This window comes from Eumetopias jubatus, unplaced genomic scaffold (assembly GCF_037043125.1).
Source record: "Eumetopias jubatus isolate StellerSeaLion01/CBP00866 unplaced genomic scaffold, mEumJub1_p1.0 scaffold_13, whole genome shotgun sequence".
In the NCBI taxonomy this organism is placed as follows: domain Eukaryota; kingdom Metazoa; phylum Chordata; class Mammalia; order Carnivora; family Otariidae; genus Eumetopias; species Eumetopias jubatus.
This window is the reverse complement of record NW_028274819.1, coordinates 76,875,854-76,894,156: the sequence shown is the minus strand read 5'-3', so window position 1 is coordinate 76,894,156 and position 18,303 is coordinate 76,875,854. Positions and strand designations below refer to the sequence as shown.

General features: G+C 38.0%; 1 protein-coding gene across 2 annotated transcripts in view; it reads left to right on the top strand.

The window, feature by feature from the left end:
* MTMR2 (myotubularin related protein 2) overlaps positions 1–18,303 on the top strand; it is a 114,364-nt gene that overhangs the window by 79,807 nt on the left and 16,254 nt on the right. For both annotated transcript variants that reach the window (XM_028119649.2, XM_028119650.2), the window contains 2 exons: positions 7,039–7,188; positions 7,949–8,137. In XM_028119649.2, coding sequence (XP_027975450.1) covers positions 7,039–7,188; positions 7,949–8,137 — 339 coding nt within the window. The remainder of the gene's footprint in view (positions 1–7,038; positions 7,189–7,948; positions 8,138–18,303) is intronic.

Genomic DNA, 18,303 nt, shown 5'->3' with positions numbered 1-18,303 from the left:
ACCCCACCAACAGGGTTTTCTTTCTCCACATCCACACCAGCATTTGTCATCTCTTTATTTTTTTTTTACTTTGTATTTTATGATGGCCATTCTGACAGGTCTGAGGTGTTATCTCATTGTGGTTTTAATTTGTATTTACCTAATGACTATATTAAGAATCTTTTCATGTGTGTACTGGCCTTTCATATATATATATTTTTAAAGATTTTATTTATTTATTTGACAGAGAGAGACACCGAGAGAGGGAACACAAGCAGGGGGAGTGGGAGAGGGAGAAGCAGGCCTCCCACTGAGCAGGGAGCCTGATGTAGGGCTCGATCCCAGGACCCTGGGATCATGACCTGAGCTGAAGGCAGACGCTTAATGACTGAGCCACCCAGGCGCCCCTTTCATATTTTTTTTTTGAAGAAATGTTCATTCTGGTCCTTTGTCCATTAAAAAACATTTTTTTTAATTTGAGTATAGCTGACATACAGTGTTACATTAGTTCCAGGTGTACAACATAGTGATTTGGTTTTTGCTGCTGTATGGCATGAGTTCTTTATATATTTTGGATATTAAGCCCTTATTAGATACACAGTTTACAGATATTTTTTCCCATTCTGTAGGTTGTCTTTTCACTTTGCTGATGATTTCTTGGCTGTGCAGAAACTTTTTAGTTTGATGTAGTCCCACTTGTTTTTTCTTTCTTGTGCTTTTGGTGTCATAGCCAAAAAATTGTTGCTAAGATCCATGTCTAGGAACTCTATTCCTGTATTTTCTTCTAAGGCTTTCATGATTTCAGGTATTACATTTAAGTCTTTAATCCATTTTTTTTTTTTTTAAGAGAGGGAGAGTGAGAGAGAGAATCTGAAGCAGGCTCCATGCCCAGCGTTGGAGGCTGACATGGGGCTTAATCTTAAAATCCTGAGATCGTGACCTGAACCAAAATCAAGAGTTGCACACTTAACCGACTGAGCCACCCAGGCGCCCCTAGTCTTTAATCCATTTTAAGTTAATTTTTGTGAGTGGTGTAATACATGGGTCCGAAAAGTTTCATTCTTTTACATATGAATATCCAATTACCAAGCACTGTTTGTTGAAAAGATTGTCTTTTCTCTGTTGAGATTTTTGCTCCCTTATCAAATATTGGTTGACTATCTATCTATGGGTTTATTTCTATCTGTGTGTGGGTTTATTTTTTTCCTTGCTGGGACTTCTAGTATTATGTCGAATAAGAATGGTAAAAGTGGGCACCCTTGTCTCGTTCCTGATCTTAGAGGAAGAGCTTTTAACCTTTCACCATTGAGAATGATTTTAGCTGTGGGCTTGTCAAATACAGCCTTTATTATGTTGAGATATGTTCCTCCTATGTCTAATTTGTTAAGAATTTTTATATGGATGTTGAATTCTGTCAGATGCTTTTCCTGTGTCTTTTGAGATGATTGTGTGACATTGATTAATTTGCCTGTCTTGAAACATCCCTGCATCTCAGGGATAAATTCCACTTGATCATAGTATATGATCCATTTAATATGCTGCTGAATTTGGTTTGCTAGTGTTTTATTGAGAATTTTTGCACTTATATTCCTCGAGGATATTGGTCTGTAGTTTTCTAGTAGTATCCTTTTCTGGTTTTGGTATCAGGATGTTTAGCCTCATAAAATGAGTTTGAGTGTTCCCTCTTGTTCAGTTTTTTGGAAGAGTTTGAGAAGGATTGGTGTTAGATCTTCTTTAAATGGTTAGTAAAATTCACCAGTGAGGCCATCTGGCCTTGGCTTTCCATTGAGAGATTTTTGATTACTGATTCAATCTCCTTACTAGTAAGCAGTCTGTTCAGAGTATCTGTTTCTTCTTGATTTAGTCTTAGTAAGTTGTCTAAGAATTTTTTCCAGTTCTTCTAGGTTTGTTGGCAATTAGTTGTTCATAGTAACCTCTTATGATAATTTGAATTTCTATGTTATCAGTTGTAATGTCTCCTTTTTTATTTGTAATTTTGTTGATTTTTAGACCCTTTCTCTTTTTTTCTTGGTTAGTCCAAGAGTTTACCAACTTTATTTATCTTTTCAGGGAACCAACTCTTAGTTTGGTTAATCTTTTTTTCCCCCCTTCTTTTCTGTTTTATTTATTTCCACTCTAATCTTTATTGTTTCCTTTCTTATGCTAACTTTGGGCTCAGTTCGTTCTTCTTTTAGTTACTTAAGATATACCTTAGGTCGTTAATTTGAGATTTTTCTTGCTTCTGTTTTTTTTTTTTAATTTATTTATTTATTAGAGAGAGGGGGCGGGGAAGGGCAGAGGGAGAGGGGGAGGGAGAGAATCCCAAGCAGACTCCACTCTGAGCATGGAGCCTGACGCAGGGCTCAAACTCACAACCCTGAGATCACAACCTGAGCCAAAATTAAGAGTTGGACACCTAACCCACTGCACCACCCAGGAGCCCCAGATTTTTCTTGCTTCTTAATGTAGGCATTTACTGCTTTGAACTTCCCTTTTAGAAGTGCTTTTGCTACATCCTACAAGTTCTGGTATGTTGTGTTTCCACTTTTGTGGAAGGATACTACTAGAAAACTGCAGGGAGGCCGATTCGGGGCTTGATCCCAGGACCCTGGAATCATGACCTGAGCCGGAGGCAGATACTTAACTGACTGAGCCACCCAGGCATCCTGACTTCTGATGTTTTAATTGTAATGTGTCTCAGTGTATCCCTGTTCAGGTTCAACATATTTGGGGTACTTTGGGCCTCATGGATCTGGATGTCCATTTCTTTTCCCAGATTCAGGACATTTTCAGTAATTATTTTAAAAATACTTTGTCCCTTTCTCTTTCTTTTCTTCTGGAATTCCCATAATGTGACTGTTGTTTCTTTACATTGTGTCCCTTAATTCCTGTAGGCTTTCTTCATCACTGTTTTTCATTCTTTTTTGCTTTTTGTTATTCTGACTGGTTAATTTCTTTTTTTTTTTTAAAGATTTTATTTATTTATTTGTCAGAGAGAGAGAGAGAGCATAAGCAGGGGCAGCTGCAGGCAGAGGGACAAGCAGGCTCCCCGCTGAGCAAGGATCCTGATGTGGGGCTCCATCCAAGGACCCTGAGATCATGACCTCAGCTGAAGGCAGATGCTTAACTGAGCCACCCACGTGTCCCTGACTGGTTAATTTCTAATATCTATCTTCCAGGTCCCTGATTCTTTTGTATGGTTGAGTTCTGCTTTTGAAACTGTTGAATTCTTTAGTTCAGTTATTGTATTTTTCCACTCTAGGATTTCTGGATTTTTGTTTTGTTTTTTTGTGCCTGCTGTTTTCTTGTGGAACTTCTTGTTTTGCTCATCATTGTTTAATTGTCTGTGTGTTCTTATAGCTCATTAAATTTCATTAAGAGGATTATTCTGAATTCTTTGTCTCACAGTTCATATATTTCCATTTCTTTAGGGTCAATTATATAGAGCTTTGTTAGTTTCCTTTGGTGGTATCATATTTACCTGATTTTTCATGATTCTTGATTCCTTACATTGGTATCTGCACATTTGAATGATTGGGCTTTTCTGCCAGAATTTATAGGTTTTCTTTGGCAGAGACCATTTTTCACTAATCAGTTCAGTTTAGGTGTCTGGGAATGTCTGCTGGTACTGTCCTTGAGCAGGTGGGGCCTACTATTATGGTCTGTTTTGGGCCAAGGCAACTGTTCGAACTCTGAGGACAGAGACTGGGAAGGGTGTGCTACTGGTTGAGAGCAGTTGGATGGGATTGCTGGCTTGGTTCCCTACGCAAGTGAGGCTGTAGGATGGGTTCTACAGTACCTGGATTCTCCGGTCGGGTATACTAGATTGCTGGGACTGGGTACTGTATTCACTTGTAGATAGGGCTATTAATTAGCTTTCCTGCCCTGGCGGGACAGCATGATGGGACCCAGGGCTCATTGTTTGGGGACCCAAATCAGGTCTGTTTACTGAATTCCCTCGTCCAGCAAGGCCACTGGTTTTACTCTGCACACTGGAGAAGCCACGGGCTGTGTGCTCTCTTCTAGTGTCATTGTACACAGGGCTGTTGAATGGGCTATGGAGCTTCTTGTGTTCTCTAGTTAGGGTCCCTGGCTAGACAGGCTGAGAGCTATATTCAGCAATGAGCAGGGCGAGTTAGATTCCCTTCCTGGCTGCGGCAGGAGAAATAGCTCTAAAGCCAGTAAAGCTCTTTGTTGTGTTAACTCAAGTTGATCTAGATCCCAAGTTCCCTGGCCAAACAGTGCCACTAGTTTTGTTCTTGGCTATCTGCCCATTTCTTGGCTTGAGTACCATTGGACTACACTGCTTCCATGAGTTGTTGCCTGCCATTTCTGGTCAAATGGGGCTAGAAGACACTCTCCACAACTGGTCGGTCTGTGTTTTAGCTTCCTTGCCTTGGTGGGAGGGGGAGGGGCCTCACTAGCTACTCTCAATTTCCCAAACAGCCTTAGTGGTTGGGAAGAGCCAAGAGCTACCCTCAACCCCAGCTAAGAATTAACTCCCTGCTTGGGAATGCTGCATTCCCAGGACTGGCTTTACTCCGGGGGCAGTCAGCTCTTCTCTCCTGTCTTCCTGCTGGAGTGCTGCTGGTCCACACTGCTTCCAGTTTTTGCCAGTCCTTTTGGTCAGATGGGGTGGGAAGACACTTTGCAGTGTGTGGGGCAATGATTTAGCTTCTGGCCTGGGGGTGGGAAAACTGAATTCTAGGGCTGACAAAACTCCTCCTTTGAGGGTCCAAATTAGGGAGTTCTGCATCCTGCTGAGTTCCCTGGTCAGAGTGTGTGCATCCCTGACTCCACTCGGCAGGTGAGCAAAACCACCCATATGGATTCCTCCTTGGCCCCAGGAGGTGTGAACTCAGTTTGTCAAGATCCATGTGCTGGTTGTTGTAAGCCCGTCTGTACTTCTCCATCACAGTCAGATTCCCAGTGGTTGAGCCCCACAGATTGCCCTACAGTTCCTGTGGTGCAGGATCAGAGTAGGGGCTCCCACAAGGTGACCCACAAAGCTGGCGAGGTGCTGGTTGTCTCCTTTGGCTCAGGGGACACCTTTCTGTGTGGTGCCGGGCTGGCCTGGAGGGGAGGGACAGTGCGGTCACTGTGTAGCCACTTGTCTTATGCTTCTAATGCAGTCTGTCTGGGTCTCTGAAGTGCAGGAATTGCTTCAGTCCCATGTTCGAGGATTCTCTCAGTGCTGTCTTGTTCTTGAGTAGTTGTCAGTTGTTCTTGTGAGGGGGAGCAAAGTCAAGAACACCTATAATGCCATCTTGGTGAAGGAGTTATGCTTCATGTGAAAAGGAATAGGTGACCATTGATAGTTTTTAGACAGAGGCATGGCATGATGACTTGCTTCTTAGACGATTATTGTAGAGGCAGCATGGAGAATGGATTGCAGAGGGACAGGAGAGAAGTGATAATGGCCTGAATTAGGGAGGTTGCAATGAAGATTGAAAATAGTGAGCGAAGTTTTCTTTTGGTACTTTTAGAAGAAAAAAATCATAGAAATTGGTCATTGATTGGATGTAAGGGGGTAAGGGAGAGGGATGAGTTACAGATAGTATCTGAGGTTTTTGCTTGAGTATCACCTCTATAAACTTGCCAGTTCACTGTACTTTTTTGTTATAGCATGGAAATATATTTTAAGCCTTTAATTAAGTCTTTCTTTTATTTCTAAAAATAAGTAAGGATCTTACCTGAACAGTTGTTTAGTATTTTTAAAGTTGAGGAAAGCAAGAGGGAGGGGGTGATGTATATCATAAGAAGCAGGTTGGGACAAGGCTAATTAAATAGGGTATAGAGTGTAAGGCACCGGTAAAGAAACAGACCCTGGCTTGGAATTCATGGAAACTCTATTTACCATCTGATTACTGGGAGGGAATTTTCTCTCTTTACTTAATGTAAATACCCTCTTGGGTGTTTGGCAGTCACTCGAGAAATACCTCTTTAAAGGAGAGTACATTCTTCCCTTTGATTTCAGATTTTTATAACAATTCCGTGAACCAGGATACTACTTTTTCTTTTTTTAAGGAACAGTGTACTTTTAAATAAAAAGGATAGATGTGCAATGTACATGGAGTTCTTTATTACCTCCTTTGTTTCTTCATCTATCAAATGTAGTTAACAAAACCTGGGTACAATAATATGTGCATGTGTATGTGTGTAAAGAGGTTGCTGACATGTACTGGCACGTGATAGGTACTCAGTAGAGGTTTTTTTTTTTTAAACTATAATTAGTAGTTTTAGTATAGTTTTTAAAACTATAATAAAGAAATCTTTCAATTCTTTCTTTTTCTGATTATATGAGTTGTCGGGGGCCATAAAATTTTAAATATATATATTTTCTTAGTTTGAACTAATGTAATGGTTTTATTTTCTGTAGAATGAAAGGTGGAAAATTTGTAAGTATCTTATTAGGTAAACTTTTATGTGAAGTAGTAGACTAGTTATAGCTAATATTGGAGGATCAAATGAGAGCTTAATAATGGATGTGTTTTTAAAAAGTTTTTTAAAGTATTTCTTGCCTCTTAGTTTTGCTTTGTTAATCCCTTGCTTTTATAATATGTGTTCGATTAGCAACATTCCCATTAGTACTATAATTTAGGAGGGAAAAATTCACTTTAGGTATGTAAATGATAAATATGTGTATAGTGTTCTGGTGGATACTGGGTACCTGCTCCCTGAAATTTCTTTATGTAGATGAATGGCAGCAAAATCAATCATCCAGTTAACCTCAGTGAAACTTTTTGTTTTTAAGACAGGGAACATTTGCAGTCTTACTATGTCCTTCCCATTGGATATGTTCAGCACAGACCCAGCAATCTATCAGTATTTAATGATTTAAGAAATCTTTCAATATATAATTGAGCATCAGAATGAACATAGATCCCTACATTAGAATAGCTCATCCTAAAAGCCTGGTCACTACAGGTAGACAGTAACTATTCCAGCAACTTAAGAGATGGATAGTGGAGATAAGAGAGGTTAAATAGAATGGCTTTTGTTTCGGTGTCTTTTAATATTTTAGGTGATAATTTGTCTTATGTTCTATTTCACGTGTAGGGAATTCCAAATGAAAGCTGGAGAATAACAAAGATAAATGAACGCTATGAGCTTTGTGATACATATCCTGCCCTCTTGGTTGTGCCGGCAAATATTCCTGATGAAGAATTAAAGAGAGTGGCATCCTTCAGATCAAGGGGCCGTATCCCGGTAAGTGTGAAGCTTTGGTGAGACTTTGCAAATGCTTTTGTACTCTACGTAATGGTGAGGTTAATGAACGGGAGAATGGATGCAGGATAAAAATAGCTACAGCAACATGTCTACTATGGGGATTTTAGAGAATGAGTTATTTAGTAAAATGAAAACTGGAGGAAAGACTTAGATTTAAGAAGTTTCTGGAGAGTCTGACATGGGTAGGAGAGAACTGCACAGAATTGTGATTCTTAACTCGACAACAAAGTTGGCTCTGTATTGTTCACTATTTCTTTATTTTATTATATATTCTTTAATCATGGTGATAAAGGCTCTTTTCCCTTAAATCCTAGAGAGAAGAAAACTTTACAAATTTATGATGATTTACTGTGTTTTAGAAAGATTGGCTCAAATAATTTTAGGTACAAAAGTCATAGGTTCTGAAGACTTTATAGTTAGACAGTTTGGTGATTTAGTAATAAAACTTTTAAGGGGTTTATTTAACACCCTTTTAATGTACTGTGATTCTAGAGACAACACTTCTGAATAGTCATGATTTACATAAATCAACACCTGATTAAAGGATTAGACCAAATTTTCCATATGCCAGAGTTGGCTTGAAAGAAAGGTAATGATTTTTATAGCAGCCTTGAATAGCCTTTCGTGGTTAGGCTTTGGAACCAATCAGAAAGCAGAATTTTATAGAGAAATGTTTTTGAGAAGAATTATAAACAGAGAAATATATAAAGAGTGTGTCACTATTTTTTCCCCCATTAAGGTTTTATCATGGATTCATCCTGAAAGTCAAGCCACCATCACTCGGTGTAGCCAGCCCATGGTAGGAGTGAGTGGAAAGCGAAGCAAAGAAGATGAAAAATACCTTCAAGCTATCATGGACTCCAATGCCCAGTCTCATAAAATCTTTATATTTGATGCCCGGCCAAGTGTCAATGCTGTTGCCAATAAGGTGAGATTGTCTTTCAGTAATTAAGATTACAATTATAGTTTCATGAATTGGCTGGGTTGGTGGGAGCCACCATGTGTAGTAGAAAGATTTCAGGCTCTCCAGTGACAAAGATGTAGGTTCTAATACTGGCTCTCCTACTTGATGGTATGACCTTGAGTTAGTTACGTAATCTCTTTTTATTAAAGATTTATTTATTTATTTTAGAGAGCGAGAGCGAGCAGGGAGAGGGACAGAGAATCTCAAGCAGACTTCCCACTGAGTGCGGAGCCTGACATGGGGCTCCATCTCACGACCCTGAGATCATGACCTGAGCCAAAATCAAGAGTCAGACGCTTAACCAACTGAGCCACCCAGGTGCCCCTAGTTAGTTACTTAATCTTTTAATTTTTTATTTGTTCACTTTTTGTTGAAGTACAATTGAGATAAAACATGTTACAGGTTTACAGCATATTTCAGTATTTGTATAGATTGTGAAATGATCACGTTAAGTCTTTTTACCATCTGTCACCATACAAATTTACAACATATTCTCCTTATAATGAAAACTTTTAAGATTTACCGTCTTAGCAGCTTTCAAATTCACAATAACAATATTATTGACTACAGTCCCCAGGTAGTATGTTGCATTCTCATGACATTTATTTTATAACTGGAAATTTGTGCCTCCTTATCTCCATCGATTTTGTTCCCTGACAAACCCTCCACCCTGCAACCACCATTCTGTTCTCTGTGTCTATGAGTCTTGTTTGTTTGTTCATTTGTTTTGTTTTTTAGATTCCATATATAAGTGAAATAACTCAGTATTTGTCTTTGACTTATTTCATTTAACATCATACTCTTCAGGTCCATTTATACTGTCATAAATGGCAAGATTTCATTTCTTTTTATCGCTAAGTAGTATTTCATTGTGTATATACACACACAAACACACACACACACACACCCCACATCTTCTTTATATGTTCATCCACTGATGGACATGTAGGTTCTTTCCATATCTTGGCTATTGTAAATGCTGCAGTGAACATAGAGTGCACAGATCTTTTTGGATTAGTGTTACTGTTTTCTTTCAATAAATACCCAGTGGTTCTATTTCTGAGTTTTTGAGGAGCCTTCATACTGTTTTCCATCATGTTTATTTTTTTGATAATAGCCGTTTTGACAGGTATGAGGTTATATCTCATTGTGGTTATAATTTGCATTTCCTGATGCTTAGTGATTTTAAGCATCTTTTTGTGTGCCTGTGGGCCATCTGTGTCTTCTTTGGAAAAATGTCTATTCAAATCCTCTGCCTATTTTTTGAAAAATAAAATTTATTCTTAATTTTGTCAATGTGTTATATCATGTTGATTGTTCTGAAGATGTTGAACCACCCTTACATCCCTGGAATCCTACTTGATCATGGTGTATGCTCCTTTTAATGTATTGTTGAATTTGGTAATATTCTGTTGAGGATTTTCACATCTATGTTCGTTAGGGATATTAGCTTGTAATTTTTTTTTGGGGGGGGTCATCCGGTTTTGGTGTCAGGGTAATGCTGGTCTCATAAAATGAGTTTGGTAGTGTTCCTGCCTCTTCAGTTTTGTAGGTGTTTGGGAAGGATAGGTATTAAATCTTCTTTGAATATTTGGTAGAATTCACTGGTGAAGCTGTCTGGTCCTGGACTTTTGTCCTGACACAATTTCCTTGCTAGTGGTCCATCTATCCAGATTTTCTGTTTTCTTCCTGATTCAGTCTTGGAAGATTCTATGCTTCTAGGAATTTATCCATTTTTTTCCCCAAGTTGTCCAGTTTATTACTGTGAACCATATAATAGTTCAGAGTAGTCTCTTATGATCCTTTGTATTTCTTTGGTATCAGTTGGGACTTACCCTCTTTTACTTCTGATTATTTATTTGAGCCCTCCCTCTTTTTTTTCTTAGTGTGTCTAACTAAAGGTTTATTGATTTTATTAATCTGGCTAGTTTCATTGATCTTTTCTATTATGTTTTTAGTCTCTGTTTCATTTATTTCCACTCTGATCTTTATTATTTTCCTCTTTCTACTAATATTGGGCTTACTTTATTTAGGTGTAGAGTTAGATAGTTTACTTACTATTTTCTTGTTTCTTCAGGTAGGCCTGCATTGCTAGAAATTTGCCTTTTAGGATTGTTTTTGCTGTGCCCTATAGATTATGGTGTGTTACATTTCCATTTCATTTGTCTCAAGGTATTTTATATTTCTTCTTTGATTTCTTTGTTGACCCATTGGTTGTTCAGTACCATGTTTTTGCTTTGTGATTACCATGAGGCTCATATATTACTGCCTTTATATGTAACAATCGATGTTAAGATGATAGCGAGTTAAGCTTGAATGTATTTTAAAAACTCTACACTTTTACTCCCCCTGACACATTTTATGTTTTTGATGTCAGATTTACAACTTTTTATTTTGTGTACCTTTAACTGTTTATTGTGGTTATAGTTATTTTCACTATTTTTTTAACCTTTGTACTAACTTTATAAGTTATTAATGCACTATGTTTACTGTAGATTTGTCTTTACAAGTGAAATTTTTACTTTCATATTTTTTTTTTTATTAATTAGTGCCCTTTCTTTTCTGCTTAAAGAAGTCCCTTTAACATTTTTTGTTAAGTCTGATACACTCTTTTAGCTTTTGTTTGTCTGGAAAGCTCTTAATCTCTTCTTCAATTCTGAATGATAACCTTGCCAGAAAGAGTATTCTTGGTAGGAAGGTTTTCCTTTCAGTACTTTGAATATATATCATGCCACTCTTTTCTGGCCTACACAGTTTCTGCTACAAATACTGCTGATTGTCTTATAGAGGTTTCTTTGTATGTAACAAGTTGTTTTTCTCCTGCTGTTTTTAAGATTCTCTCCTATCCTTAACTTTTGACATTTTAATTATAATGTGACTTGGTATGGCTCTTTTTGGGTTTATCTTATTTGCAACTCTCTGGACTGAAATGTCTCTTTCTTTCTCTAGGGAAAGTTTTAGCCATTACTTCTTCAAATAAGTTTTCTGCCCCTTTCTCTTGCTCTTCTCCTGGCACCCCTATAATGCAAATGTCATTTCAGTTTATGTTGACCCATAGGTCCCTTCAGCTCTGTTCACTTTTTAAAAATTCTTTTTCGTTTTTGCAAAAATTCTTTTTGGATGAGTTCCACTACCCTGTCTTTCAGCTCACTGATGCTGTCTTCTGTTTCATCTGGTCTGCTGTTGAACCCCTCTTGCATCTTTCAGTTTAATTATTCAGTTCTGTGACTTCGGTTTGGTACTTTCTAAAATTTTCTATATCTTTGTTGAAGTTCTTACTGTGTTCATCCATTCTTCAAGTTTGGTGAGCACCTTTAATGACCATTACTTTGAATTCTTTATCAGGTAAATTATTTATCTCCATTCCATTAAGGTTTTTTCCTGGTGTTTTAGTTTGTTTTTTCATGTGGAACATATTTTTCTTTCTCCAAGTGTTTCAGACCCATAGGGCCCAGAAACAATCCCCATGGCCACTCAGTGGGTGTCTTCTATGTGGGCTACACGTGCACCAGCTGGCTTTGATGCGGCCAAAGTGAAGTGGCATGTGGGGGTGGTTTATTTAATCTTTTTAGACCTTAATTTGCTCATTTGTAAAGTGAGAATAATAATAGCTAACGGGGTTATCTTGGGGGCAAAATTCATCTAGTAAAAAGTAGTGTATAACTCTGTGCTCCTGTACATAATAAATAACTCTTCAGCAATTAACTGGTTTCCTTCTCCCTTCTCCAAACTTGACAACTAACTGAGCATATGCCTGACTAAACTCTGTCCAGCATGGCTGTAGGAATTGGCAAGCAGTGTTCTCAGTGGCCAGCGGTGCTCTCTTCTCCCTGCCCTTCCCCTGATCACGTCATTCACACTGCATACTTGCACTTAGCTGGAGCTGTCACCCTGGTTTCTGCCGTAGAACAGATATTTACGTTGTGGAAATAGAAATTTTTGTGTGGTTGACAAAATCTGCCATAGGCGAAGGAGAGAGAAGGGATATAAATGAACTTTAGTAAGTTACCTTTTTAACCCCCAAGAAGCAGTGTATCTGTATTATAGAATCAGCTAATGCAGATAAGCAAAAAGAAGAACATATTTTAAAACACTCTAAATTCTGTAACACCATTAAAGTTTGGTTGTACTTCCAGACCTATGAGTATATGCATGCACACATGTATTTGAAACAGTGGGATGATTGTAACTTCTTTTTTAAAACACTCACACTGTATCTTTCTGTGCCAATAAACATTTATCTCTAACATTATTTTAATGGTACAGGAACTAATAATATCAACTGGTATTGGATATTTAGTTTATTTCTGGGTTTTTTGCTTTTATAAACGATGGTGAGATGATCATCCTTTTAATTAAATTATGGTGCCTGTGCCTAATTATTTCCATCCTATTTAGTGTTTTGAGGGCATTGTGAGTTGCAGGCATTCTCTATTAAACTGTAAATGTTTCCCCTTAAAGGAGAAATGAGATAATGTGTACGTGAAGCTTGCAGCACAGGGACTAGCATGTATTTTTCCAGTAATTACTTGTTTCCCTTCCAAAACTCTACTCCGAATTAGCAGGAGAGAGACTTAGTACGTTTTCTAGCATGAGAGGAGAAGGAAAGAGAAATGTAATGCAGAAAAGGTGGTAAGGCAAAGTTATATTCCCTGTCTTATTTTTTTAAAGCATTCTGATACATATGTCAGTCTGGAAATCCCCTCTTTTTTTAACAACTGATTTATTTTATTTATGGGTACATTTTCCTGGTTACAAGATATGTACTAGATAGTACAGAAAAACTTGGCAGGCATAGATAAAGAAAGGAAATTAAAATCACCCATATCCACTGATATTTTGCTGTCTTTTCCCCCATTATTTTTTTGGTACACTTATATGTTGATTATTTTGTTTCTTTGTTTTTCCTCTTAATACTATAGGAATTATTTCTTCTAATACAATATTCTCGAAAAACACTTTAATAGTACTTATTACGGCTGTGTCATTATTCATTTAGTCATTTTTCTCGTATTGGGTGTTTGAATATTTAGTATTTTAAATAATACTGAAATAAATATCTTTTGTTCCTTAAAAGATTATCCTACATATACAATGACTGTATCAAAATTTAAAATATGTGTTTTTTAAGAGTTTTGTTACATACGGTCAGTATTCTTCAGGAAGGTCGATTCAGTTTACCAGCCTGATGTCTCTCCCCCTGGTTTTATTGAGATATAATTGATGTAGAACATTGCATAATTTTGAGGTGTACAGTATAATGATTTGATATGTGTATATATTATGAAATGATCACCACAATAAGTTTAGTTAACATCCATCATCTCATATAATCACAAATTTCTTTTTCCTTGTGATGAGAATTTGTAAGGTCTGTTTTCTTATCAACTTTCAAATATATAATGTAGTATGGTTAACAATAGTTATCAGAACTTATCTTTTAAGTGGAAGTTTGTACCTTTTGACTACCTTCACCCAATCTCCACACCTACCCTCTGGCTTTTTAATTTGCAAAAATGTACATCCTTGTTGCAACAAATGTTTGTAACCTGAACTCTCAGAACGTTTTTTATAACCTAATCAATTTGAATATGACAAATCCGTTTGCAGTTATGACCCATGTCAAGAATTAAAACTTTGCCAGCCACTAAGTCTTCCATGGGCGCCCTGCTTCAACCTTCTGAGTGTACTAAAAGTAACCGCTATCCTAACTTTTATAATAGTCATCTTGTTGCATTTCTTTACAATTCATTACTGAAGTGTATATCCGTAGACTCTAGTTTAGCCTTGTTTTTTTAAATATTGTGTTTTAAGTCTCTCTTAATCTGTAATCCTCCCCTTGCCCATCACTTTCTTTTCTTGACCTTTTATCTGTAGAGTTTTCCAGAGTCCAAGATTTGCTGTTGCATGGTATGGTTCATCTTTTTTCTGCCCTTTGAATTTCTTTCATGTGAATTTAGAGGTTGATTCAGATCCAGGTTCGATACCTTTGGCAAGGCTATAGGGAACATATCAGGAGGCACATCATTTGTGGCTGATTCTCTCTTTTGGGGTGTTAGCAGCTGTTAATGCTCAGTGCCTAGATACATTAACTCCAAAATGGTGGTGTTTTAATTTCATGATTTCTCTTTCAGCTATTGGTTGAACTCTTTCTGTAAAGAAACACTTTCTTTTATCTATATTTTGGTTAACCAGCAATTTAGGTCAGTTTTCCCAGTGATGAGCCTACTTCCTGTCATCATATGAAGGTGACTGATTTTTTCAAGTGTCGTTATGAATGCATGTATTTAAACATATTCAACATTTTCTAATCCATCGCAGATAATATTTTTTTGAAGTTAAAATTTCTCATCTTTGGGGGGCGCCTGGGTGGCTCAGTTGGTTAAGCGACTGCCTTCGGCTCAGGTCATGATCCTGGAGTCCCGGGATCGAGTCCCACATCGGGCTCCCTGCTCAGCGGGGAGTCTGCTTCTCCCTCTGACCCTCTTTCCTCTCGTGCTCTCTATCTCTCATTCTCTCTCTCTCTCTCAAATAAATAAATAAAATCTTTAAAAAAAAAAATTTCTCATCTTTGGTCAAAGGGAGGCTTTTCAAGTTATCTCCTGAGTTCTTTCGATATAACTGCAGTAATCTTCGCTATCTGGTATAGGGAGATATACCAGACTCATCAGAAAGTCTTGTGCATTGCCTAGCCACAGCCTTGAAACAGCTATTTTTTGTTTCCTTTTTTTTCTTTCTTTTTTAAAGATTTATTTGTTTTTTTATTTGAGATAGGGAGGGAGAGAGAGCATGAGCAGGTGGGAGTGGCAGAGGGAGAGGGAAAAGCAGGTTCCCTGATGAGCAGGGAGCCCCACGCAGAGCTCCATCCAGGACCCTGAGATCATGACCTGAGCTGAAGTCAAACACTTAACCGACTGAGCCACCCAGGGTGCCTGAAACAGCTATTTCTCCAAGAAGTTCTCATTCCTGTTAGTACCAAATGGTGTTGCAAACCATTGTCTGGGGTGCTGAGGATATCTGCTACTGGATTTGTACTGTTTCGATGTCTTTCCAGTGAATAGGATTAGGGAATATTTACATATTTTTAGAGGTAAAGTACCTCAAGAGTTCCTACTGGTGTTTTCAATTTAAATTCAGTGCTAAACAATTTTTACCTAGCTTCTTCTATATTACATACGTATCTCCTTTCTTCCACAGCAGCAATCCCGGTTCTCAAAGACCCAGGGGATGATATGTATGTTTCATAATTACTTGTGCGTTTTATCCTGCCAATCTCAGAATAACAGTGCTAATACCACCATCGCCAGTACCTACTGGAAAGTTAATTGTTTTTCACTTGCTCTCCCCATCCTCCCCCACTTTTAAATACATTGTATTATATTGACATTGTCAGCGGATATAGCCTTAACACATTCTCCCTTTTGAACACATACTTTCCCTTTTACCTCTGACTTCCACAAATAGCTATATATTTTGTGCTCACAAGCAATTTGTAAAGATTTTATTTATTCATTTGACAGAGAGAGACAGCGAGAGCAGGAACACAAGCAGGGGGAGTGGGAGAGGGAGAAGCAGGCTTCCCGCCGAGCAGGGAGCCCGATGCGGGGCTCGATCACACGACCCCGGGATCACGACCCGAGCCAAAGGCAGACGCCCAACGACTGAGCCACCCAGGTGCCCCAGATATATGGATGACTTTCTAGACATTATTATTATTATTATTATTATTATTATTATTATTATTATCTGAAGTTGTTCTCCTCTAAATATTTCAGCAAGGGTTCATGGGAACAATATTCTGAGTGTTTGCATGCTAATAGGAGCTTGTGTCCTTTATTAAAGTTTGAAAGTCAGTTTGGACATAAAACCCTTAGCTTACATGTGATTTTCCTGAGTTTCTTAAATATGTTGCTTATTTTCTTTTGGCATAAAGCTTCAAAGGCTAATAATAACCTAAATTTCTTTACCTTCTACGTCACTCTTTTTACTTGGATGTTCAAAGGACTTTTTTCTTTTCCTTTGAAGTACAGTTATTGCCAGAATATATGTCTCCATGCTGTGTGTTCTGGGTCTATATTCTCAGGTATGCACGTGTGCTGTTTCAATATGTAATTTCCAATTTAAAAAAAAATTCATGCAGTTTTCTTTAATCATTGTTCTTGGCATTCTGTTTCCTTGTTCTGACTTTCTTCCTCAGGACTCTTGTGTTGGCTCTTCTTCACCTTTCTTCGTCATTTGTCACTTTCTCTTGACTCCTTCTTATGTCTTTCTAATTTCATTTTGGTTTTAAATATTTTCCTTTTCTCTATTTCTTTTAACTTGGTACCTGCTGTATTATTTATTCTTGTGTTTCTTCTTTAGTCTTCCTGATTTTTTTCCTTTTATTTCTAAGTTGTTCCCAAGTTCTGTCACTTCATTTTTGAGTTTTCTAATTCTACTTTATTTTGTTTTTCATGCCTGGTATTATTTTTTAATGTCTTTAGCTTGCTTGCAAAGAGATTTCAGTGTTGAGAGGCATTTTCAGGGGATATGTTATGAATGCTGCTCATTCTCTTTTTAGGATAGCGCCTATGGGACTTGACCTTGATCCTTTCCCATTACTCATTTTTAGGTGAAATTAGTTTTCCTGAACCTTCAGGGTGGTTGGGTCAGTTGGAAGCCATGGCTCCGAAGTTAGGTGTACCCAGAAGTTAGAACTAATTTCACTGAGCTGCCTCTTTTACTGTTTGCATGTAGCATTAAAAAATATGAAGTCTTACTTTCTGGGATTTCCTGGCTGTCCTGTATCTCCCACTCAATCCCTCCCACCCCACCCCCCCCGATTCCCTTACCTGAGACCTCTTTTCCTTTGTCTCATTTATCTGGACCTTCTCTTCCTTTGCCTCTGTTGACTCTGTCTGCTCGATTTTGACGATGTGCTTAGCAGAAGCAGTCCCTGGCTGGTCTGTTAGGAGAGTTCAGAAAGGTTAGACTGCTTTGGCCCCTTTAGATCTACTGTAGATCCGTTAGATTCGCGGGCTGTTAGAACGGACGGAACCTTTCCTGGTTTTCAGCTGCACTTCTTAGATTGACCTGTTGGGCTTCCCTACAGTTCTGGAAGATGAGGGCCAACACGGGAAGCAGAACAAACCCTAAAAAGTGCAAGGCTCGCTCATGGTTGGCCTGTTCTCCGGTCCTTTTATATCCATCCCTTCCTCTGCTTCTCCCCACACCTTCGCTGACAGCATTCAGATCTTGTGGCTGTGGGTGGTTTTGGGGTTTCACAGAATGCTTTGTCCCCATTTCTGTTTTAAATGATTTTTTGTTTTTGGTTTTACTGTCTAGTTGTTCTGTTTTCTTTTAAATGTCAATTTTTTTGAAATCTAATACACATGCCAGAAAACATACTCTTTTCAAGTATGTATTTCAGTGTTTTTAGTATACTCACAAAGTTCTACAACTGTCTGATTCCAGAACATTTTCTGTTTATTTTTGTGCCTGGCCTGTGTAGTTTCCACTGCCATCTTTCTAGAATTTGTTGCAACCAGTTTGAACTGAAAGCCTCTCTTACCCCTGACCTGTTCAGTTCCCATGCTCCAGGAATAATCCTTGTTAACAGGTACCCACTGAAACACTGTTAACTTATGTAGCTATGCCAATCTTGAATCCAGACTATTTCCCAGACTGTCAGTGTCAGAAACAGCCCTTCTGTTTTTTGGTAATTTGTTGTTGGTTAGGCGTTGGTGGGTTTTGTAGTTTTCGATGGTGTGAGTCATATGAACAATTTTTTTATAGCTACAGTGGCTGTCCTAGTATGCTGTGGTCTTCTGTGCTGTTATACTTGTTCCGTCTTTTTATTTGGAAATAATTATGGGGTTGAAATAGAAGCAAGTCATTATGATTGCAAAGCATTTTGCAAATATTAAGATTAAAATGAGGTGAAGAGGAAGGGGTGTGAAGAAGCATGGGCCAGTACGAAACTAGATGTCGTCCCAGCACACAGAGATGGTGATTTCAGTCTTCTCTAATAAATTATGCTTGGGTAGAACTGGAAATATAGGTAGGCAAGATTTAGTGCTTTAAAAATGTTCAAGGACCTTCATATATGGTATCACATGTAATTTTTATAACAGACACGTAAGGGAGTCAGG